Source organism: Barbatula barbatula, assembly GCF_947034865.1.
Source record: "Barbatula barbatula genome assembly, chromosome: 5".
Lineage (NCBI taxonomy): Eukaryota > Metazoa > Chordata > Actinopteri > Cypriniformes > Nemacheilidae > Barbatula > Barbatula barbatula.
The window spans coordinates 13,848,475-13,874,372 of record NC_136769.1 but is presented as its reverse complement, the minus strand read 5'-3'; the positions used below and the strand labels follow the sequence as shown (position 1 = coordinate 13,874,372).

Genomic DNA, 25,898 nt, shown 5'->3' with positions numbered 1-25,898 from the left:
AGAGAGAGAGAGAGAGAGAGAGAGAGAGAGAGAGAGAAAGAGAGTGCTTATGCGTATCTGTGAGGCCTATTTCCCACCAAAGCCTCAGGCTCCCTGTTCTCAACAGATCAACAAGGCCAAACATATCATTACAGGAGAATCACACTATCTGTTTTATGCCGTTGTTTTTGTCTGTGTGGACCTCAAACACCTCTTTGGCTGTTTGGGGTTAGGCGGCTTCTGAGGCCTTTTTCTGCCTGAGCGGATCTGACTGATAATTACGACAGATTACAGTCAAACTGTTATGATAGTTTTTGGGGCTAATTTGAAACAAATAGCAATGAAATTGGGCACTTTGTTTTGTAATTAACAGGGCTCGCTGAGGCGTGTAGCTTAACCTGCGCTGCTGACGTGAATGATGGTGCAGGTTGTTGTGGAGAGCTGTTATAGTTCTTAATAGTTCTTACAGTTTGATTTGAAATTAAATGAGTTGGCAAATAATAAAACGAGTTAATCATTCTGTGGGTTTACACTGAAGGCTGAAAGAGGAAAGCATAATGCAATATATAATAATACATGTCTATATATTAGAACCAAGTGCTTATATCTATCAATTTGAGAGGCAAAATGTCTCATGTATTATTCAATAAATTCCAATACTGTAATATAGTAACTATAGATTTTTAGGTATATAATAAATTATTTGATATATTGACAGTTAAAATATATGAAGACCTATATATTTTAAGGGTGTAAGGGTACACACACACACAAGTACTGTAAGCCTATACAACATTGTATATCTGTGCAACGCTGGAACTCTCAGATGTTTCTAGGCACTCATCCTGTCAAAAATACACACATGTATTATATACTGTAAGAGATCATGTGTTTGCTTTGGCTGTAATGTACTATAAAGTGCTGCGACTGACTGTAACACCTCATATAGTGCGAGAGAGTACAGTGATAATGGAGTATACCTGTCTGAAATCATTCACTTCCTGTCTGTCAATGAAATGGCTTTTTGAGGATAGAGCCTAACGCAGTGAAATCCTGCTGTAGATCGAAGCATAATAGTTAATCTGTGTATGCCTCTTGTGAATGCTGGTTAATATAAAATAATGCAGAGTTCTAAGCGCAATAACAGTTGTACAGTGTTATTGCCTGAACCAAAGGAAAGAGACTAAAATTTTCTCTTCCTGTTTCACAGTCATTTTCAATTAAAACCCTTATCCCACCCAAGGGACATTGTGTGTGAGTGCATGGAGTTTTGTTTGCCTGTGGTTGGCACATACATTGAACACATTGCCCTACATAGTTATGCAATGCCCGTGGGTTTGTCCATTAGAGTCCATTTTAATCCAGTGGCTTGCTCCCAACAGGAAATGACATCATCAGGATGTGGCTTGAAAGAGAGCACCCCTCTCTGAACATGAGTCATGAAAAGAATGATCATTCTCTTCTTTGGCTCACGAGAAAAGCACACCAGTTGAAAACAACTTTGTATTATAAGACCAAATGTACTGTATCAGATATCCAATCATAACACCAGTGGTCTTGATTTAAAGTGTAAAAAACATGACTCCACTGCACGAAAATATGAAGCAAAAGAATTTCCATATTTTCCTCATCCAAACGCAAGGGATGTACTATAAAACCGGATCACACGCTTCCATCTGGGGGCCAAATCAGTTTTCCTGTGTGTTGGAAGAAACTTGATCTGTGTATTGGGATGGACACATTCTGATGTTAGTTAGATGTTATGATAAGCATGCCACTGACATTAAAGCATGTGGTAGAGAGAGGTTCATATAGACCTTCCTGAAATATTATTGGCCCTGAGAATCATTCAACCTGGTCTCCTGAAAGATCTGAAATTCTCACCCACTCTTAACATGAGACAACATATACATAAGAGACAATAGCATCAACTACATGCTTGACCTAGGGTACATGCACAGACTTTTCTTGGGGTTTGGACACCGGGTCAAAGCCTGCCTTCAATCAATGGATGAATATCATACATTAATGTCAATGGATGTAATTTATGCACTATATCAGTCATCCCGATGCATGTTTATGTTCTGAAGGATTTTAATAAAGAAGTGTGTACTAAGACACACAGTACAGGCATACACTCTTATTTTAGTGTTTCTGTGCCACAGCTGCTTGCATATCTGATCAAAAACAGCTATTGTTTATTTCACATAAATATGACTGCCAATAGGACTTCAAACACTGATCCACTCCCACGCTGAACTATGATCCAGCTGTGATTTGGTTGTTTTGAGGTTTTGTATTAAAGAAAAAGCAATACAGGCCTTTTGCATCCATCCAGCATTTATTAAATTCGATGCAAAAGGGTCAAACTACGAAAATAAGAGACTTGCTACACAGATATGCCACATAAAGTCAGAGTAAGTAGATTACACCGTTTGTTTTGCCTAATGTGTCCTTAGCACCCCTTACACACAAATTGTGCCAAATCTCTATTAATAAAATAATAGGCTTGACTGCTGTTGGCTATCTGGACAAGCATGTGCTAAAATGAGCAACTTGGAATATACTTAAGTTCCACACACGTCCAGTTTTCAACAAACAGCAGTGCCAACTGGCCATGCCATTATCCACACAAGAGATGTGTGGCTTAATGTTTATACAGACCAACTGGACGAGATACTAAGCACCTGCTCAGAACTTGGGCATAACTTAAAGAAAGTCTGTTTGCCATTACTATGACTGCTGTGTCTAGTATGACTTGTGTGTCTAGAAATGTCCTGGGGATTAGAACAGACAAATGTCCTGACCCACCGAACGTGCCTTTGTGTGTGTGCGCATTTGTGTGTATTCCTGTTGAGCTCCACTATGCGGATAATTGAAAAATCTACTCTCAAGGCTGCCCAGCTCCGGTTTCAGACCCTCATGTATGGATAAAAAATCTAATTTTCTTGACATATTCTTGAATGTCTTGACAAATACCAACAGCTCTTATTTCTTTGTACTGCTTTCAAAGAGCGCAAAGTGTGACATTGTTTGCAATATAATAACCATCATCAGCTCAAATCAGTATTACAATCAGCCAGTGAAATACATTAAGTAGGCTATTTTTAGAACGTTGACATGTCCTGAAGAGCAAAGTAATAAAGGCAAAAGAGGTAGGCTTAAGAGAAATAGTTTACAGTAGTACCAGAAACAATTATAATATATTATTTTGTCCTCATGCACTGATACATTCTTCAAGATTTCATGTTATTATTTTAAATTTACATTAAAACAATATGCACACATGTCAAACGAACCATATCTGGCCTAGAAAATGATATGGCTTATAAACACCTGTGCCTTAATGTACTGTTAAAACACCCAGACCATTTATTAAAAATCTGGTCACTGACCTGCGTGTTTCCCGTTGCATGATGGGCTTTATTTGGTAGGCGGTAGCGTTGTAGCGCCCTCTTCACACGTTGATAAGAATTAATTGTTTTAAACTTCATTTCCCATAAATCTCAGTTCAACTCATATCGCTCGAGTAGAGTCAGGTGATTATCGATATCAAGCTGCCATGCTCACGAGACATCTGAAACGCGTCAGGTCAGGTAAGTCGCGTATTTTACGATACAAATCCGAAAATAACTGTATCCGTACTGTTTATATTTCTCAGCCCAATAATAAATTAAGACTGCATTTTGCGATAAGGCGACGCTAATTTCTTTCCTAACGAACGTGAGCAAGGGGTTTTCAGAAGGGCAATGGGTAATTGCCCAGACCGCTCATTTTATGACGTCAAATTAGCGCGAGAGCGATGCTAAAGCATACGCTACAAAGTATGATCTCGCGGTACTTTAAAGTCATTTGCAGGTCGGTCTGCGCATCTCCGCCCGTTTCTTCGATGACCACGAGATTAGGTGGCGCGATCAATTTTGGTCGTTTTCTTTAAAAGAGTGAGAAAAGTAACGTATGTCTTTTTACTCCTAAAACGCACATATACGACGATACAGTATTAGTTCCCACTTCATGTGCTCTGCAGTTTAAAGTGAACAGAGCTTTAACAATCATTACAGTTTGTACTTTTATCCTCTGAGGATACAAATTCATGGTCTTTCTTTTCATGCTATCACACAATTCGTTTTTTACTTGAATAATTTTCGTTAGCATGTTCTTCTTTTAATCAAAACAAATGTTGTTTATTTTCCTTCAGAAAAATCTTGCTTTGTTAGAGTTTTGGACGTTTTTCTTTTGATGGCCTAAAACAAAATATGTTGTGTATGTAATTGAATATATATATTACCAACTATACATCCATAGCAGAATCTATTCAGTGAGTATTCATTCATTGCATTTCAGACTTTAATGCAAATACATTTTTTTGTTTTTGTTTACAGCACTTAAGAGATCATTTGAAGTGGAGGAAGATGCATCCACAAACCCATCCCCTCTCTCCCGCAGAACAACCAACCCTCTGCGCTCCTCCACTTCTTCCAGCAGTCGCTTCCATGACATGAGCTCCCGCAACTCTGAGTCCACCTCCAGGCACGCTTCCGATTCCTCCTCCAACCATCGATCACCAAAGTCCAGTCTCCGCCGCGTTGAGTTATCATCGGGCCGTGTTCCAGAGACTGTGTCACGCAAGACAGAGATCTCCATTGATATTTCTTCTAAGCAGGTGGACAGCTCGCCCAGTCCTGGTATTGCCCGCTTTGGCCTTAAGAGACCTGAGGTCTCACTCCAAAGTAAAGCCACAGATGTGCCCATTCACAGAAGGGCTGAGGGTAACCACAGCAGACCCCAAGAACCTCCGACACCCCCCAGGAGAGCTGACCCACCTCTGTCCTCATCCAGGTTACCTGAGCTGTCCCAGAAGAGAGCAGAACCTCCCAGTCCTCTCGAGATCTCTTCTTCATCCAGACGGGTCGAGATGCATATTAACAGACAGCTGGACACACCTTCTCCTGCCAGGGAATCGGAGAACAGCTTCACCTCAGCAGCCAGCATCACACCCACCTTCAATGAATACAAGACCCCTCCATCAGTGCAGGAAAACCCCATAAGGCTGACCGAGAGTAAGTGGACTTCTTCAGTGCTTGCTTGCTGTTCGGTATGAAAACTGATCACATGATCTTGACCTGATGTCTACATTCTGTGTTTGGGGTGTCTGGTGAGATCTCTTGTTGGAAGTGTAGTGTACTAAAGCTTTGTTATGAGAGGTAGGGACCCATGAGCATATCTTCTTTTTGAGCGCGATTCAGGTTGAAGTGATCACGTCGCACTGAATCTATCGCATGATAATGAGAAAAACAGAAACTGTTCGTAGGAAAGAATGTTGCTTGGAGCTCTGTTACTGAGTGAGGTCAACAGATCTGATGCATTGTCTAAGCACTGAAATTATCAGGTTTCCTTTATGCCCCCCCAAAAAAATCACAACTTTCTATAGAACCCCATCTGCCGACTCTGTGAAGGAGACATGTGGTGTTGTCTTAAAGTTTACTTTCAGTATACCAGTGCTCTTGAAAGAGTGAAGTTGATTTATATTTACCCTGACACTTCCTGCGCAACTGCATGCGGTTGTTATTAGCGAGTTGTTAGCTTGAGGCTCTGGACATTGTTGTTGGGTGCCATCGGCCAATCAGCATAGTCAGGATGTCATTTTCCTGCGGCTCCAGAAGAATTAGTGACGTGGTGTGTACAACTCAGTCTATAACTAAGTGTTTGAGAACAAAGATTTCAATGTAGATCATGTACTTCCTGAGGTGCATGTGCCGGCCAAGCAGCTAGTATTTGGAGCAATGGTAACGCTAACAAAAAGCTTTCTTCAGGTATTATATACATCCGAGTATAACACTGGCTCTTTCAGGAGATCAGTTGTGCATGATCCGTCTGTATTGTATGTAAGGTCTGTATTCCAAAGTCATGACTAACAACCATGAATCGAGCCAGTTTATTTCAACACGAGTGTAGTCTCATGTAAAACACCAAATAAAGAAGAATTGGCACCCTTGGAGGCAGACACACTAGTTTTGTCTTTTGTACAAGTGTGTCTGTGCTCTCTTTCAGTCTTTTCCAATGCAGGAATTTCTCCAGGGTGATGCAGGACCTCTGTCACCAAAATTGAAGATGGACATTTGTTTACAGCTGTTTTTTAGTGTATGTTTTCCTCTATTTAGGCTTATCCATATCAGCTCCACGAGACATCTGTTTGTGATTGATGTTATTATTGGTCCAAGGTGTCTCCCATCAGATTCCACATTTACATATGAGAGATAAATACGTCTGATGACTTTCCTCTTCCCTTTGGCCCAGTTGTCACGGTTGAGTTTGTGAGAAGACATCCTTGCAGTCTGCCTTTAAAGGACCTGTTAGTTCGTAGCACATGCATGCAGCTGGTAGCTGTGTGTTTCTGGACTTCATCAAATTCTCACCATAAAAATAGACATCAAATTCAATTTCAGCTTTTGCGCTGTTCACAGTGTAAACAGGATGGTTAACGATTGAAAATGCTTTTGTCTTTTGGTCTGTATTTTATTCATATAGCAGGAATCTGTGGACTTGTATGTGTGTGTGTGTGTGTGTGTGTGGTAATGTGGTTTCACTGTGTTTCAAGTATGAGATAGGCCAGAGAGATGGAAAACTTTTTCAGGATGTGATCCAAGCAGCCTGCAGCACATTTGAGTTTTAATTGCTGGTTCTCCATTCAGCGTGGATGCAGCAGGGCTCTGCTAACACAGCCCAGATAAGGAAAGCGAACAAGAGAGGTACTAACTTCCAGACAGGCCAAGTCGGTCCAGATTAAAAATGTTTAGAAAAAGAGTCAAACTCAGCATTGCATAGTCGTTGCCTTCTGGATCCCACACTTGAAGGGTTTTACTGTTCGCTTCTCATGTTTGACCTTTTATGAAGAGGCTTTACTCTCTAGTGGTTTAGTGGTTTGATTTGTGTTACTCATGAACGGTTTTCCAGTATTTGTTGTTGCCCCTACAATGGGTGCTGGATGACTGCATTGTGACTCGTAGGTCTGAGAGGCAGTTCAGCTTTCACAATGAGCTAAGCAGAATGACACATTTATCAGGTGACTGTACGTCTGTTTCTGCCATCCTGCTGTGAGAAAATTCCTTCTTATTCAGACCACTGGAGTAGAGGAAGTTGTTAAGAAATTTAGCTTTTAGAAAGCTGGTTGTATCATTTAAGACATGCACTAACCATGCGTGTACATTTGAACAGAATGTATGATGTTTAACATTATAAAAACATTTTATGCACTTAGCTGCAATGTGTAACTGCCTCTCTATCGCCATCTCTGTTTGAAACATGAAATGCAGGCTACTTTGTGACATTTCATACAAAATTGTACAGTTTGACTTGAATCATTACTATGTTTTGTAAACTTATCTTTATTTTTTAACACAATTTTTACGGTCTTTCTTTTGTTGCTTAAATGTAATTGAGAAATACAGTTGCGCAAAATTAAGAGACCATTCAAAATGTTCATGTAATAAGCCTTTTTTTTTATTGTGGTCATTCCAGTCCGGTGTCTGTTGAATTTCAACGAAATCAAACCTCAGTAGTGACATACAACAGCAATTTGAAAGACTGACAGGACCAGACACATGAAGTTTTAAAGTGGCTGTCCGTAAGAATGACCTCTTTGTCGCCATCTCTGTTTGTAATTGCTACTGCAGGAGATGTATTTTCTTAATGTGACTTGTGATTCAGCACTATGCGGATGTGTCGAGTACATTTTGGCCTGTGATAGTGAACCGGTGAGAATCTTCACTGTACATCAGTAGCACATAATAAACATAACAGATAACATGGCAGATGATATAACACGAAACAAATAAGAACAAACAGACCCAAATAGCGCAAAACTGCTGTTTTGGCCGGGAGTCGTTTTGTTATTTCTCATGGAAACTCCCATAACGCGAACCGGACAGAATATTCCTGAACGACCGCGGCTCAAATGCTGACAGTCACGGTCATATATCATTCTACACCATACAACTATATATACATAAACTATACACAAAGCCTTGCCATCATGTCTGGGAAATAAGTCAGTAAATTTAAGTAAAATCACAGGCTTCACTTATCCCATGCGAGTGCGTCACATGAAATATAGATGTGGGGAGGTAATTTCTAAATCACACGAGGTTCCCAGATAATACTAATCCCGTGCAAATAGGGCTTAAGTTACATTTATCGTGATAAACATAACAAAGAGAGAAAGGAGAACCGATGAAACTGTGTACCAGTCTGTAACACTACAAGTGCGCTACGTTTTTTGTTATATATTGAAATATTAAAATGTTTTACCTGTTCTGTTCCGAAGAAATAAGTCCATGTCTGCCAATATTAATTCTTGTTTTCGCACAAGTAATATCACATTCCTTTTTTCTTTGTAAACTCTCATCAGATAGTATTTCTTGGTTTTCACAACTGATGAATCCCCAGCACCCGCATTCTGTTCACGAATGTGAGGAAATTAAGCAACGAAAGACACCAAATAAGGATTTTTGGAAAATGTTGACCCGACAGGGAAAATTACAAACCATTATTACAAGCTTTGCGTGGTGAATCCAGCAAGGGTAGTGACGCAGTTTTAAACACCGTTCTTTTATGTACTTGCTCAGTAATTGGTTTTAGTTCATTTTTACTCAAAATAACTTACAGACTGCCACTTTAAGTTATCACATAAGTAAAAAAAACCTTTTTATTTTTCCTAAATGCATATGCACTTGTTTTCTTTGCAGTATTTGAGGTCTGAAAAAAGCCTATTTTCTGTTATTTTGACCTGTCTGTATGGTTTTTAGTTTCTGTAAAGAAATGCAGATAGAAACACAATATTTTTATTTGAAATTTGGAAAAAATATAAAGTAGTTCACCGAATTAAACAAAAATAATTCTTTAACCTAAACCCATATCTATAAATTGTCAATTTTAAAAGTAATAATTATGTAATGGTCTCTTAATTTATTTCTGCGGCTAGATATCCATCTTGCATGAAAATGGAAAAACTTCTGGCCTTTAGAAGGTTGTTTTTGCCTCTTCATTTATGTGACATTTAGACTGTGTTTGTGTTTTATAAGGAAAAATTGCTATGGTACTTGTGCAAAGTGAGGTCCGTTTATTGACTTTGTGATTTATTGGGACGTTATTTTCTTGTGTTAGGCAGTGAAGCCCATATGTTTTAACACAAATTACAAAATTTCAGACTTTTCTTTTAGCCACATGTATTTTTGAGTTGTCTCAGAGAACTTTGTGAGCAGGCCTGAGAGATTCATATGGCAATGTATGTGTATATCCTTCCCTCCGTCAACCCTAAGTATAATAGAAAATGATATGCCTGCAGGGACTGGGTCTTGTCATGACAATTTTCTTTTAAATGAGGTGTGACCTCTGATTAGACCCAAGCCACCCGGACAGAGATCTAGAATTCGTTCTCCTGATCCATGACCATCGGTTAGCTAGCATTTGGAAATTGCATTTGCATGTTGCAAGGAATATTGTTGCATTTTATAAAAGAATATAAAAGACATTAAAGAATATTTCTTTTCACAATATATATATATATATATATATAAGTGTAGTCTCTCTGAAACAGTAATTTTGTTTACATTTCATATATGCTAGTGCAAATATTACAGCAAAGCTGTGCTGGCTGTGTTGTCTTCATCCGGAAGTGAGGAAGTGATCTGAAGCGGAGTTCATATTCTTACACAAACACCCACTCATACGCACATTCGCATTGGCTTCCTTCCTTGTGCCATCAGCTGTGACTGGTTGACCTTGCTCTATTTCCTTTGGACTCAGCGTGGTAAGCGGTGTAGAACTGCTTGCAGCCTTTGCAGAAGCCTTTTAACTTTGCTCAGAGGCGTGTTGAAACTGTGCCGATTGTTTCCAAGGAGCTGGGAACAGGAAGAGAGAAGGTTGCACGTTTAGGTAATCACTACCAAAATCTGATCTCTGGTGTTTTGAATAGAGAAATCAATTAATGTTACGCAGGGTGCCTTACTTCCTTACTGTTGCTTTAATGATTCACACAGTGTTTATCCACATGCTGAGATCCTGTACATCCTCCATTACTTAAGAATGACCTCCGATCTGACTTCAGGAAATAATCCACGTGGTACAAACTCTAGTTAGCCGTGAAGTCAGAAGCCTTTAAATGTCATGATAATGCTGTTAAGTGTTTTAAAAATACAGGCTTAATAAATTGACAGACCTCCTATGTAAATATGCGTCACATTTTATAACCTGTTTGAGACTTCGATAATTGTTGACTCTGGTGTTTGGTCAAAGGTTGCTTTTGGTTTATTCAGCAATTCAAACTATCAGCTATGACCTTTTACGTTATGTGGGCTGTCATGAGCGAATGGATTTAATCCAGAAGACGACTAGATGAAGGTTGCTAAAATATTCTGTACGCAAGAGCAATGATGATTTTACTTGAATAGAAACTAGTTTATTACTGTACATTTTCTATTAATCTTAATTGCATACTTCAGCGTCAAAAAATTGGTTGTGTTGAAGGACTAAGTTTTTGAGTTGAGTGGAGTTATTATTGGAGTGTTTGGCACCAAGCTCTCCCCAGAGAAGCCTGCGAATGTCAGTGATGTGAGGTTCTAGAACTTTCCAGCGTTTTTGTTGTTTCTTTTCTAGTATGATCATTTTCAAAGAGGAGTCGGAACATAAGAGAGAGAGAGGGTGACATTGGGGTTAGCTGTGCTCATTGGTGCAGTGGATGGTGTCCTGATTTGCAGAGCGATCGGCCTCTGACCACATCGGTGCTTTGAGATAAAAAAAGCTAGCACCGGCCAAGTCTCGCAGTTTCATTTTCAATTTGGATAAATCATTTTCTCAGAGTGAATAGTCAGCCTCTTCTTTTCTGCTGTCATAAGAATGGGGTAAGCAAATACAAAATGAGAGGTTTCTTGCTAGGGTTGGGTACTGGACTCACTACTGATTGTTCTTGTTTAGAAAACTAAGGGCATACACAGCATACAGTTAAGGAAATGCACGCTCTGATGCAGCTAACGCACACACATAACACTGCTGGCACCGAATTCCAGGTATCGTAATGGTACCAGTACAGGTTAAAATGTGAGCTGTACCCTGCTCTATTTCTTACGATATGATTTGACTCTTAAAAAACGTTCCTACGGTCGATTAAACACAAACACACATAGTGTGGGATTGCTGAGTTGGCTTTGGTTGGTATTACTCAGTTTTAAACTATTTCTCTGAATTGTTACCTCGGTTGAGGTCCTTTTTACATTTACGCATTTGGCAGATGCTTTTATCCAAAGCGACTTGCATTGCATTATACTACACATTTGTTTCTAAGTATGTGCAATCCCCTGGGATCAAACCCACGACCTTGGCATTGCTAGTGCCATGCTCTAACCACTGAGTTATAGGGAATCTCATTTTGTGTTTTGAATGGTTGCTGGTAATATTTTCCAGCTACATCCACATCAGAATCATTCAGGTCTGATTGAGGACCAAAACTGGATTCAGAGGAACTGTTTCCATTAAGATCAAGAGCTACCTCTGCCTGTGAAAGGAAGTCACAAATACAGAAGTGGTTTTGATGGCTATTTTTTGTTTGGTTAGAAGTCATTTCAGGTAGAATATCTATTAAAAGAATTAAGAGCTATGCTGACTGAGTACCTCTCTCCGTGTCTGTCTGCAGTTGCTTTTAGTGCCAGTAGGAGTCACTGTTCCTTATGTAGATAGTATTATCTCACTCCATTATTTAAAGATTTTTGGTCATACTTCGGTCTCAGATCAAAGCACTTTAATTGTAATTCTTTGTGGTGTGTTCTTACACTAAACGTACGCTTAAAATATTTAGCAGTGTATATATATATATATATATATATTAATTAATTAATTAATTAATTATAAAATGCTGTAAAACTATTTTATGAACGCATGATATCGTGATGCTCTGCATTCATGTGACCTTGTTCCTTAGAAACACATCTGCAGATGTGCTGGCTTTAGTATGGACACTGCTGGGACTCTACCTGTCAAATGCAGCCAGTGAAGCAACATGCTAAATGGATGATGTATATAACAGATGTCTGATTCTCCAATGTTTTGAATCCAAGGTAAATGCCCAGATCTAGTCTCTCTAGAGATACAGATGCCATTAAAAGGTGGATGAAGAATGTTGGTAACCAAACAACATTAGCCCCCCTTGACTTTCATTGAATGGAGACAAAACCACATTTAAAAAAACATTTTTCAAAACATCTTCTTTTGTGTTCCACAAAAAGTTTTAAACAAGATGAGGGTGACTGAATGATGAAAGATTTTTTTAATTTTTGGGTGAAGTTTTTTTTATTGTTCTTTGATGTCCAGCCTGAAAAGACTGCAAAGAAAGTCCTGTGGTGGAATTGTAATTTTAGGAGGAAATATTCTTTCTTTGTGCCTGTCCCTGCCCCCCAAGTGGTACTATTTGTGCTTCATTAAAGGGGCAGTTAAGGCCACGTTTTCAACAAAAAATCGGAAAAAGACTTAACTGGAATGAAATGGTTATAGCTTGAGTTTATTTATCTTTGGCTCTGTGTCCCCCTCATTTCACACAAACCATAGAGGTTTATACAGTTTTGAAGCATGCGGAATCTCTGTGTGAGTGAATGTTTTCAATTCGGTCAGTAGTTCTTTGATTTGAAAAGTTCACGTTCGATGTCCTCTCCCACTGAGTGGGTTGATTTCGAGGTCAGTGAATCAGTCAATTTAGGCCAGGCCTAGATTGACGTCTCGTCTTCTAAATGAAGCAAATTTCTGAGTGAATCAGCCCCAGGTCTTGTTGTCATCTCCTCAGGCTCTTCATGCTGGAGGGAACAAAAGAGCAGCTGTCCAGTGAGGAAGTGAGTGGTGGTTTCTCATCTGCATGAAGCATACTGTAGTACTGAGCATGTGCTGACAACCAGGCCTTTGACAGCGTCCGTCTCTGTTTTCTCTAACTGCCTCTTCAGTGTGACTCTACATTCCTACAGAACTGGATGGCAGGGCGACAGACGCCCATTGAGGGTTTCTCCTCAGTCTGTGTGTCGCATGTAAAAGGTTTAAAAATGATTGTACAAGGTTTTTTAGGTATTTATTTTGTCTGGTGTCATGCAGCCAGTTGGCATGAAAATTTCAGATTGTTTGTGTATCATAAAGTCATCAAGCTTCAAGGAAAAAATCACGTAACAAACCTGTCTGACTTCATTTTTCTGTGGAACACCAAAGAATTACAGTGTTTATGTTTTGGTGATGTTTGGGATGTGGGTTTTTAGTTTGTGTCTTTAGACGGTTTCATCAGACGCATGTGTTATTTGGGTTTGGCTAGTGTCTAATAATATAACTATTTATGTTATTTAATTTGTTAATATTACTTTTTATGATTATTTTATTGTATTAAATAAATGACTTGTTGAACGGGTGCTGTAGTTTTGACGTATTTAAAGAAACAGTATAGTACATTGACATCTAGTATTTGAGCGTGTTATCGCAATCTAAATTCTAAATATTGGGGCAACGCAAAGTATGGTTCTTCAGTTTCTTCTGATTGTTATCAGAAATAATCTACAGGCACTCAATTGTTTGCGAATGTGTACCGGAGGTTTAGTTGGAAGTGCGTATGCGCAGTAACGTTTGTTTGTTGTTAAGATGAAACCGTCTATATAATGTATGGGGCATCTAGTTGTAAGTTTGCGAATTGCAACAAACAGCTCTCCACCGTTCCCCCCTCCCTTTCGAAGCACTACAGTGGCTGACACGTGACTAAGATGTCGTCATGTTTTCTCTTCTTTGCCGAAGGAGATTTTCAAAACATGCTGCATTAGTGCTCATGGAGTGCTGCAGAATTTCTGTAGAAGCTTTGGAGACACCATCTGTAATCTTGGAAATCTATTGGGGAAGAACTTGTGGGGTTCATCACACAAACTTCCACATTAATACAAATATTTACAGTGAAATAACAAAGTAATTTTTTGTACAACATGCAAGATACTATTAATTTAACAAATAAAGACAAACTGCACAACATGACACTCAATAGAAATAATCACTTTACAAACAATTCTGTCTGAATGCAAAAATGAATTGCAGTAACTAATTACTGGAACGATGTTCACCACCTTGCTGAGGCGTCTCATGAACTCCACATCCAAAGGCCTGAGACTATAGATACAATTCCCATAATTTCATTAGATTTCCCAGATAATTTCATTAAATGTCCAGTCTATGAAATTCACCTCTCCCTTTCGAAGCACCATGACGGCTGAAACAGGGCTAAGATGTCTTTTTATTTGTCAAAGAAGATAAAGTATTTATGAAACGTGCTCTGTAAAGCAGTTTGTCCGTTTAGGGCTAGTGTAGAAACAACATGACGAATTCCATGTAAGGGGACCCCGTGGTGTATGTAGACAGAAATAGCTAATTCTAAGGTGATAAAAACATAACGCTTTATTATTCAAGGACTTTATACACCACTGAAGCCACATTTATGTATATTACATCCCGTTTCTGTCAATAGATGCTCCAAAAAAAATGACACGCTGGTCCTTTAACTAAAAGGTTAAAAGCTTCGGTCCAATATTTATTATAGTTGCATGGAGAACAACAGTCGGCATAGACTTCATAATTGCTATTTATGGAAAAATGTCTGCGAATGATGACAGAATAATAATCGAACAGTTTTGGGTGGACACAAAGCAAAGTTGGTCTCTTGATTTTTTTTTTTCCTTTTGAGTTCTTGGCCATCTTAGTCCCTCTGTGTTGCCTGGAATAATAAAGAAGTCATCAAACAACCGCACAAGTTTTGTGCTTCTAGAAAACTTTGCCAGCAGCCTTTGTCCATATCTCTGGCTTTTGGCCCTGACTCTGCGGGGCTGTGGTTCGAACAGGGCCCTCCATAACTGCAAGTGTGTGATTTGCGCTGCACTTACCCTTTTATGAACCCCAGGTTTCCTTTTTCTTCCTCTTGGCACTTGTGATATTCACTGGGAATGAGCATGTACAGCTAGGCCTCCTTCTGCTGCGTAAGGCTCAGGGTCTCTCTGTGCCAGCTACACATCTAGGGCCAGGTGGACACAACCGGCAAGGCTTGCGACGGCAGCTTGTGGGCATATCATGTCTCATGGCTTGCTGAGGCTCCAAAGGGAATAAAGATATCTGTTCTTATCTGTCTGTCTGCATGTTCTTGAGGGGATAAACCCAATTGCAGTAGTGAGGGCCAAGTTGTTGATCGGACAAATTAGCACTAGATTCGAGTATGGGGGTCATTGTGCAGTCAGGGGGATGTAGAGACAAGAGGGTGTAAAGTGATACTCTTGTTATTTGTTGTGAAGAATGTTGAGTGATAAGCCATCTGATAGGGCTCATGCTACATACAGTATGTCATGATAATGGGTATGAATGCTGTGCCAGCTTGCAGAAAGTCCCCAAGAGATTTTCTCTTCTTGAAGGAATGCACATTTTAAAGGAAATCGCAGGTATAATTTCAGATATTTGCTGAAGTTTACTGAACACTAAAATGCTTTGCTATGTACTATGACGACTGATCGAGCGATTCTTATGCTCAGTTTCTCAACAAATTACGGTTACATGCCACCACAAATCGAAAGCCAGAGGGCGCTCTCATGCAGAAACTAAAAAAATGTGCCACAGGACCACAGAAGAAGTACGATTTACACATGTAGGCTGTTTCTCACTTCCAAAAACTACGCTTTGGTAGAACGAACTTGGATGAATGCTCTGCGGTTACTTCTAGGCCTTCAAGCGGGTTCCGTACGCGCACAAAGCTGCATTCGATGCATCCTTGATATCGAGAACACATCCTGGAACTTTCATGCGTTCTTGAGTATTGGAACCAAACTTTGACGGTTGTTGATGACGTAAAGCGAGAACACAAGGCGCATAATTTATTATGCATAATGAGAAACAGCCGTAGTTATTCGTCGTAGTCATTCAAGTATGTTTGACTTCGTATAAAGTAAAAAAGCTCTTCGTTTACTCTCGTGGTTTAGGTCAGAAGAATATGAATTAACCACTGGGACCCTGATATGAGTTGGTAATGTGTGCCAGATCATGATCTAATAACGGTCTGAATCTAACTCTCGTTTCTTTTATATGGACTGGGGTCCCACTGCAACAAAGATGTGGGAAATACAAATAGACGGCAATTATAGCAGCAGATGGATGTCATTTTATGCGCACGATTTGTGTAGAGTTAGGCTGGTTAATAATGTTGGGATAAGACAAGCTGGCTGCTCGAGTGCGAATGTGTTTCTGAATTTCAATGGCAGAGGTCCAAACGTAAAAGGCATGCATTTGTTTTGAATATTAAAACTAAAGAAAATTGTACCGTCAATTAAAAAATGTGTTTCATGTACTTGCTATCAAAAATATGTTTTTGTTACATCGAATGCTTTCCTATGAGGTTTTGCACCCTATGAGTGTGTCTTGCATTGTGTTACACACTCGTACAACCATGTAAGCTGTGCACTTGTGACCGCTGTAAAAGTGAGGCTCTGAGACAAATGGTTTGCATTAGTCTCACAGAGGAATAAATCAGCCTCGCTTTCTCAGCGCAAGGGCAAGAGGGGAAACAAAGATGGCGTGGCTCCATTGTTTATCTGCTGTAAGACCTCCTCGCACAGGAACAAATGTCTCTTATCCTCCCCCCTCCTGTCTTTCTCACATCTGCATGAAGAGCTTTCCAGTGACTGAATTTGGAATGCGGTGGAAGAAGTGCGTAGATGACATCGGCCACGTTTGCTCATCTGATAGAAACACTGGGGATTAGTGAACGTTGAAGGAAAAGTTGAAACACATGAAGTCTGTTTTCCTGTTATCACTGTAGAGTAGATATACATAGGACATCTGATAACCATAAAAACCACAAGATCTCCTGCTGGATTGTGTTTTAAAACAAGCATAGGGTCTCACTGGGTTCCTGCGTGAAGCATCTGGGAAAACTTTGGTGGCTCTTAACCTAAGGAAATAACCATTTCCATTCTGAGGGAAAAAATGCACAACCAATTAAGGAAATGCCTGTTGTCCTAACCACAGGTTTGAACACTTCTAGTATGTGGTCTTCTTTTAAACACAGAGTTTGCTCCTTTCACAAGCACTTCAGAGAAAAAGCGGAAAAGGAGCCCCCTGGAAAGATGCAGAGAGTGAGGGATTTGCCTTCGGAGAATGGGAAACGCTGGGATTGGAATTGTTGTAAACCGAGGCAAACATTGAAAGGATTTATTTTCACTATGTGCTAGTAAAACCTGATGTTGAAACCTAACCCCCCTCCCCTGGTGGCTTAAGAAAAGGGTGTTTGTGTGTCATGGCACTCATTTGAAATGACCACAATCATGCTCATTTCCCTCTAACATGCAAGTTTAGTGCAACAGAGACTGGGTGTAAAACAAACATTCATGGCGATGTTTCAGACTTGAATGAACCCGACAGATGGACTCGTTGATTTGTAACCGAAGCTTTTGTAATGCTGAGGGTTTTTGTAAACGCTGAGATGCAGGTTTTTTTAAAACTTTTCCTACATTATTGTACATTGAAAGGAATTAAAAGCTTAATAATCCATTTAGTTTTTTGGACGATTTCTATTTAAATGTTTCCAAATGTTGTATTTCAAGAAACAGATCAACCTAAAATAAAAATCCTGTCATCATTGACTACCATAGTAGGAAAGTGACAAAAGTAGTCAAAAGTGCCCCAGAACTGCTTTCCTACATTCTTCAAAATATCTTCTTTTGTGTTCAAAGACATTTTTCCTACTATGGTACTGTTTTTGTTTACAAGCATTCTTCCAAATATCTTTCTGTGTTCATCAAAGCAAAGAACTGCATACATATTTGAAACAACTTGAGGGTGAGTAAATGATGACAAGACATTTCATTTTGGGGTGAACTTTTCTTTTTCTTTTACTCAAAAATTCCTCATCAAAATATTTTTAGGGTCAGGTGACATTCTTATAAACCAAAATCTCTAATTTGGCTGTAGTTTATAATGTAACCCCATTAATTTCTCTGTTCTGTTCCGTACTGCTTTGGTTTTCCCCCTGAATAATCTGTATCCCACAAATTCTTGCAGTTGGATGAACAACAGCTCAGCTCAGGTAATTCATAGCTCATAAATCATTGGTGCTGGACGGTCCCAAATCTGAGCGCAGTCTGTTTTCTCTCAGTTCAGGCACGGGGAGAGATAGAAATCCAGCCCCTAAGCTTTGTGTGTGTGCTTTGTCAGGGAGATAGGCCTCTTGCTTTCTTTCCTGCTTTCCTCTGGCCATCTCTTCTCTTTTTTCACTGCTGGAGTTGAAGGGGGTGTGGTGAGTGTCACATGACACTGTGGGCGGAGCCAGGGAGAAGCCTAGAGATTCCAGCTGAGGCTCACACTGGAGGTTTGAGGCTGAGCAGGGACGAGCAGGAGGGTAGGTCAACTCACTTTCTCTCTCTCCCCCTCTCTGTTTTTCTTACTCTTTCAATTTATGTCTACCGATATGGTTCTGTATTGCTGTTTTTCGCTTGTTGAGCTCACAATGAAAGGACAGTTTATAGAAGTGGAAGTTTAGCTTTAGCAGTGGAGGTGTATGTGTCTGTAAATACATGAGCTTGCGTACGGATGATTTTTTCCATGTTCGCGCTCCGTCTGTTTTCCATGTTAGAGCTTTGAGGATGTTCAGGCTGGGAAGTTCTGAACAGGGGAGATTTATTGGCGCTGTAAGCATCTGTGAGTTTGCAGAGGGGGCGTGTTTGGCCTTTCCGCTCCTTTTTCATCCTTCACTCGCTGTCTACACCTTCTCTCTTGGCCTTGTAATTAAACTGTGCATGTTACAGGGCTGCGTGAGACCCAGACCCCATCGTTCGGTTTAATTTCACCTTTCTTAGGATCTCTTATCACCTTTTCCTGGTTGTATTCTGTGCTGTAGGCTTTCAAGGTAATTTTTATGAAAAACCTTTGAAGAACGTGCTTCTGACATAATTTGTTCCAAAACCATAAGAAATCATAATTAGCTTAAAATGAATTAAGTCAATCTTTAGCGGGTTTTTTTATTGCGGTCATGTGTTTATGATCGATTGTGTTTATTGTCTTTAAAGAAAACATCTTCATTCAATTACATACTCAATTTTCAAGCGATTCAAAATAATGTGGTTTAGTGAAATTAGATTCTCCAGTAACTTTCATACAATGTCATTCATGTACCTGCCCACTTCCTGTAGCACACAGTTCTCTTCCTCTTTGTCTCGACCACAATATGATCTATTTGTTGTATCAGCATTTCCCGTGAAACCTGTCACTCGCAGCAGCCACTGACATTTTAACAGACTCCTGATATTTTCTGAGGTGGAAGTATTAACAAAGATGATGTCAACAGATTCGAAATCCAGCCACTTCGACCAGACTCTGAGTTAAAGTCACAGGGTGTATAAATACATCATTTATATAATTTTCTCGCCCTGTGTGTCTCATTGTAGGTGACCATCTTAAAAAAAGCATGTTGAACGAAATGAAGCCGATCTTCCTGTCTTTTCCATAGCTTCCTAGCACATTTTGTCCTTGAGCTCCAGAGATCTCCTGGGAAAATTTTTGATGAGTCATTTCATAGAGCCCTCTCTATTTATGAAGTCAGTCCTGTGCAGCAGACCTCTGACACTCAGACTTTAGAGGGATTCTGTGCGAAGGAAACCTCTCTTATTGACTTTGTAGGGAATATTCATGGTGTTTGTTTTTTACACTCATGTACATTTCTACTATCACTAAGCCCTTTGGAGATCTACGGTAATGAGCAGCAGAATGCGTCCATAATGGACCGCTGAACTCGACTCATTTTCTTTCCTCCTGCGGTGAGGGCGAACATGTTGTTTCGGCCGCAGAGCTGAGGTGTCATAAACACCTGCCACGCATATGAGGTTAAACATGTTCTTGTGAACCAGACGCTGCTTTGTCTGTTACCAAACCTGTGTGACTGGTGATGATTTGAATTGCAAAGTATTGAAGATCGTCTGAATTTAACGGACAGTAAGGACTTTTTAAAGTCTTTAAGCCTCTTTCAAGTTTCAAGGATCATTTTTTTACACCTGTCAGCTTGTGAATTCTGTTTACCTATATGTGAAGTGTGCATCAATCAAACAGAACCAGAATTCAAACTTTACGTGTCAGTTTGCACTGTGAATACCTAAATAAACATTCATTTTTAATACAGGATAGATCTCTTGTTGAAGTTGGTCTGGCAAACCTCTGCACTTACGTCGGGTGTTTGGTTTCACACCACAGTACACAATCACATCTGTCCAATCACAAGACCAATTAAAATCTTTTTTTGCATATTTGAGCAATCAGATGACAATATGACTCAATGTTGAAATTCATCCAATGAACTGATTTTAAAGAACTGATAAGGGAACTGTTGATGGAACAGTTCAGCCAAAAATGACAATTTTGTCTTCTTTTACTCCTACTATGGTAGTTAATGGTGGCCAAGACATCGGTTCGGTTACAAGCATAAATATCTGTGTCTGTGTTTATCAGAACAAAGACGTTTATAAAGATTGGAACAACTCAAGGGTGAGTAAATGACGAAAGATTCTTTTTTTTAGTTCTTAGAAAGAACTAAGGCATGCGGAAGATTATCTATCTCTTATTTGATCTTATTCTCCTTGAGTTTTGTAGAGGTGATGTCATTGTGCTGCATCAGAATTTCTTCAGTGTTGTTGAGGGCAGCGTTTCACCACCCGGTCAGATTTAAGAATCTTTCTGCTCTCTTCTAACTGCCAGGCTGTAATTCCAAAGATACACTTTAACCTCGCTGGACTACTGTTGGTTCTTTTTGTTAGGAATGCAAGGAACACGTTTCCAAATGCTTTATCACTCAAACAATGCAGTAAAAGTGGCTCATGTATGACTTGTTGACTAGAGTAAGGAATAAAGACGGTGACTTCATTTCTACTTAAAGCTTTTTGGCAGATTATTTCCTCTTTAATGCATTTATTGCTTTGGCAGTTAATCACAGTCACAGTACAAAGCATAACAACATTTAAATGTTGGTGAGAATGTTATCCAAGTTGATTTATTTTCATTTCAGTTTCTTCAAACATGAAACTTGATGAGGTTTTGGAATATTACCGGTTCTTTGAGGATGAACTAATGGATGTTTTTCACACCGTCCTTATCGCCCACTTATACTTCTGGCATTCTTGGCCAGTTTGGGAGTATGATATCCCTCGCTTCCACACATTTTTCCATTGTGCACATGACACCATCTGCTTGTAAAACCCCTCAGTAACAGATGTCACGCTTTCCAGCCCGGTCAACCCTGATGAGTCCTCACACCCTGTGTTTGCGTAGAGTTAACATCAGTTTCCCTTTTGCATTGAACTGTTGTCTGCGAGAGGCCACGGATTTGCTCATTCTCACTGTCTTCCTTTGTCTCTCTCTCTCCCTGTCATTTATTTGTTGATTTTTCTCCCTGAACTGACCTTGCCTCTATAATGTTTTTGTAGTTTGCTGGAACTTAATTGTAATCTTTCATAATAGTATCTATGTTGTTGTATAATGCATATCCTTAGGCTTTATTTATTCCATGTGGAGGCTTGTTTTCCGTAGGCAATCAGATAAGAAGGGTTTTAGCAAACCGATGGCTCCCTACGGTAATGCCTATACTTTACTTATCTTTGAAGTGTAACGGGACATTTAATGGGTTTTGACTTATCTGAGAGAGGCGATAAATCCTCATCCTTGTGTTTTTTTGCTTTTAATCATCCTATATTAGGGAATCGACAAGGAGAAGAACAGATGTGACCAGTTTTCCAGAGCTCAGAGGAAATGTCCTATCAGTTTAAGTTATATTTATACATGAATTCATTTGATATGCAGCCCATGACGGTCTAGTCATCCGGACACATGAAAGAACTCGGGGATATCTAGTTTTCTTCTTTTTTTTTTTAGATAAATAATATTACGTTTGTTATACTGATTCTGGCAGATCTCAAACTAATTTGTCTTGTCTGTTAAAACTCATGCTTGTTAAGATGGCATTCATTAAAGAAAGACAGGAAGTTAGTCATGAAATGCGATCTGACCTTACAGCTTCAACCGACTTCCCTTAAACTAGGATGAGACATGAGATTCTCAGCTCCTGCAAATCCTCAGGGTGCACTACACAAGTGTCCCACCATGGACACTGTGATTTGCAGCTTTTACCTCAGGCTGAGAGGAATAAATCAGTTATTCGGTCTGACTTCCGCTCTTCAAACTCTTTTTTTTATTGCGGTGTTGGAGTTGCTGGCATTTATTTACAAAGCTATTGAATTCTTGGATACTTAGGAGAAGGAAGTTTTTTTTGCCTGTAATTGAAAACAGAAAGTGACTAACATTGTCCAGCTTTTGGCTTTCTGATGGAAAGCTTTGTTTCTGTCTTTTGAGGGTTTTGATCGATTTCAATGAAGGACATGGCACAGTGTTATGCAAAGCACAACATTTTACTTTGTGTGCAATTTCTTTAAAGTATGTTTCACTGATGATAATTACTGTTTGTTTGTGATGGCAGAGGAACTGTGATTTGGTTCTCATTATGTCAAGAATGACAAATATTGTGCTGATGGCTTAGAAACCGACTTGTTTTTTGTATGGCTGCCATGTTGTTTAAAAACAAGTCTTAGTGTGAAATTCACTAAGGAGCAGTTGTGCCAGTGATGGCTCGGTTTATTTCGCACTTGCTGTTAAGTTGCAAATAAGGAAACAATGGAAATGCTGCCACAAAACCTGTAATGCATGCAATTTGTATTGGTTTATACTTTTAGAGTGTGAGTGCTAGGTTATTGAGGATACAGCAGCTTTTACGGCGTAGATACACATACACAATTTAGAACGCCTGAATGAAATGGCACTACATTTTTTGTCTTCACAGTATGATCTATAATGAGCATCATTTGTTTTGAAGAAAAGCATGTTCAGTTGTTGCTAAATTACGGATAGTTTATCCATAAATCAAACAAATCTGTCATCATTTTAATCATCCTTATGTCATTTAAAACCTGTATATGTGAAAAACAGAAGAAGATATTTGGTGAAAAGTCTATACAGTATGCCCATACAAAGGAAGTCAATGGGTGCCAATGTTGCTTGGTTACAGCGTTCTTCAGAAATATCTTCTTTTGTGACGGAATTCAATTTTTGTGTGAACTATCCCTTTAAGCACATTTCACAGTTGGTTAGACTGAACTGGGAATATTTTAACCACGGAAATTTCATTGAATGAACCCTCTCAGTGTTCTGATCCAGGAAACGGCTCATCAGCAGGCGCAGGACTGCATGTTCACCTCCCCTCTCACCCCACGTTGTTTTTCTCTGTGGGTGTTTCAGCTTTCAGTCGGCCTGTCTAACTGTTATCTCCTCAGGCATGAAGATTGATAGCGGCTGAGTCTCCACAGACCTGTCAGTCGACACTGTTTCTGTCAAAGCTGTTCACTTTTGTGATGAATGACAGCAGTCAGATATAGGATTGATTGCATTTTCAGCTCGGCCTTGTGATCTTACTGTAATAGTGTCAAACTATTGCGTCTTCAAACGTCTTTTTGCCTTAAAGGGATAGCTCACCCAAGAGAGAAATGGAGTCATTAATTCACCCTCGTGCTGTTTCAAATCCATGTGACTGTCAGTCACTCGCGTTCCTCTTCGATGGGAGAAGGTCATGTGGAACAACATGGGGGTGAAACAAATTGTCCCATAACTGTCCCTGTAAATTACTGATGATCACATTTCTGTTTGGACATAATCTACAAACTCAGGCTATAATATTCCATCATGGTCTTTATTTGTAATACTGACCCATTCATGTGATTTAAATGATTTCCAGCTGTTTGCATAATTTGGGAATGTTTTGTAATACCCAGATTAATGGTACTGGAGATTTGTGGGGTCAGTCCATTCGCACAGACACCTGTGTTCAGCACTCCTTTTACAGGCATGTATTCCCATTCTGAAAGAAAGGCTGTGGGGGTCAGTTTATTTGACCAAGTTGCTCAATAGCGCTCAGGAAAAATGGCTAGCATGGTCCTGTATGAAGGGGAAACCGTAGATGTGTCATCTTGTTCCACTGTTGTGCCTCTGATGTTGTTTGGGAGTTCAAGGGCTTTCAGTATGATTCACAGTGATGAGTGACACTATTCTTCCATAAGCTGCTGTAGCTGATCCAAGAACAGATGAAAAAGTAAATGTGTACAAAACTGTTCTGTAGCAGTGTATTGCCAAGAAAACTTAGCAAACTTTGAATGGGTCAAAGGTTGTTCTGGGTTTCATTGGGAGGTTTTGAAATGCTCCACTTGGGTTCAGTGGAGTAAAATCTCAATGTTTGTGTTTGGCCAGCCTTTGTGATGTTTGTGAATTCCTTTCTCAATACAGGTGGGCTTTTGACAAGCCTCAAGCTATTGTGCTGTTGTGAGGGGCTTCATTGAGGGTATTTGGATGCCGGACATTGCTGTGAGGTTAAGAGGATCACCACCGAATTCTCCTGAGTGCAGGGTTGGGAAAGTAAAGGAGAATGATTCGTGCATGGGGTGACTTCACAAAGATCCCAATTGTCGAAAAAGGGACAGCACACTGTGCTCCTTACAGATTATAAAGTGCACAGGGAGGCCTTCAGAAAGCTCAGTTTGACTCTTTGCATTGAAAACCTTGAAGAGCATGTTTCCTGTTGTGATGTCAAGAATATAAACACAGGCCTTCTGTTAACATTGAGGGAGATTTGTGTGTCTGTGTGGTCACATGACATGCTCAGAGGAAGGAACAAGTGGCATTTTCTTGCAAATGTAATCGAAGTTTAACTTTCAATGACAGTGATGAAATGGATGAGAGATGACCTCTCCGTATTTCCTCAGGTAATTGTTCAGCCTGTGCATTCATCAGCTTGTATTTACTCAGGAGGTGAATGTTCATGCAGTGGAATGTAAAGGACAGGGTGATTCCTGCCTGGACCAGGCTGAATAGAAAGGAGGAGGGGATGCACGTTTTAAACGTCTGGACGGGAATGTGAAACTGAGGAAGTGGTCTGTTTGGGCCGTAGAGGTAGCTATAGGTGTGTCTCCTCACCACATGCAATATAAGTGCAGTGTAAACAGTGTGGTGGGGAAATATAAGTCCGTGTTCATACAGACTTCTGCGTATGATTGCTCAGGAAAATTATTGTTGCCGACATGCCTAATGGGCTGCATGCTTGCCAAGTGTTCTCTGAATACTCAGGGTTTCTCCAACACAACAAAGAGAGATAGATCGAGAGAGCGATATAGTCTGTTTCAAAATGTAGACCCACCATGAATTGTTTCTCAGGTTCATGTTGCGTTTCTTGGCTACACCAACCAAATGAAGGACCATGTCTGCATGTTTCAACATGGAGATGTCGTATGGATGTAGTAGGAGTATCAATGTGACTGTATCAAATAGTGAGACAGCTCTTTCCACTCGCCTTACTTTCCTGACAGCTGCGGTTCATTCTAGACGTATCTATTACTGTTTCTGTGCTGACTGCTCCACTGTAATACCTGTTGTGTAATATAATGTCATATAACTGAGAGAGTGGGTTAAAAAATCTGGGGGAGAGCATGTCTTTTCTGAAGGCAGGAATCCAGTGGCTGTGGGTTTGCTGGCTGGGTGCCCTGATGGGTGGAGAAGAGTCGACAGGCGTTCTGAATAACTTTACCGATCTGCCATTGGATCAGGTTACTGACTTTCAGAATGTTAACCTGGTATAAGGCTCGCTTTGGTTAGCGCAAGCTTTGTGATCGAGCTCGCTGAAGAGTAGGGCTCCATTGACTTGAGTGAAGATAACCAGAAAGAAGAAAATTGTGCAAACAGCTATTGATTATCGTGTGAAGAATGCATTATTTGATATTTTAGTCTTCATGAACACTCATCGTGATATTAGT

The 25,898-nt window shown here is 39.8% G+C and overlaps 1 protein-coding gene across 9 annotated transcripts in view; it reads left to right on the top strand.

The window, feature by feature from the left end:
- septin9a (septin 9a) overlaps positions 1 to 25,898 on the top strand; it is a 57,240-nt gene that overhangs the window by 19,431 nt on the left and 11,911 nt on the right. For 3 of the 9 annotated variants that reach the window (XM_079456997.1, XM_079456994.1, XM_079456995.1), the window contains one exon: positions 4,362 to 5,039. The exons of 1 other annotated variant lie outside the window; for it this stretch is intronic. In XM_079456997.1, the coding sequence (XP_079313123.1) occupies positions 4,362 to 5,039 (678 nt within the window). Of the gene's footprint in view, positions 1 to 3,378; positions 3,576 to 4,361; positions 5,040 to 9,649; positions 9,913 to 10,707; positions 10,878 to 11,949; positions 12,087 to 18,282; positions 18,410 to 25,898 lie in introns of those variants that run through there. 5 more of the 9 variants (XM_079456996.1, XM_079457000.1, XM_079457001.1 and 2 more) reach the window with 5 other exon arrangements.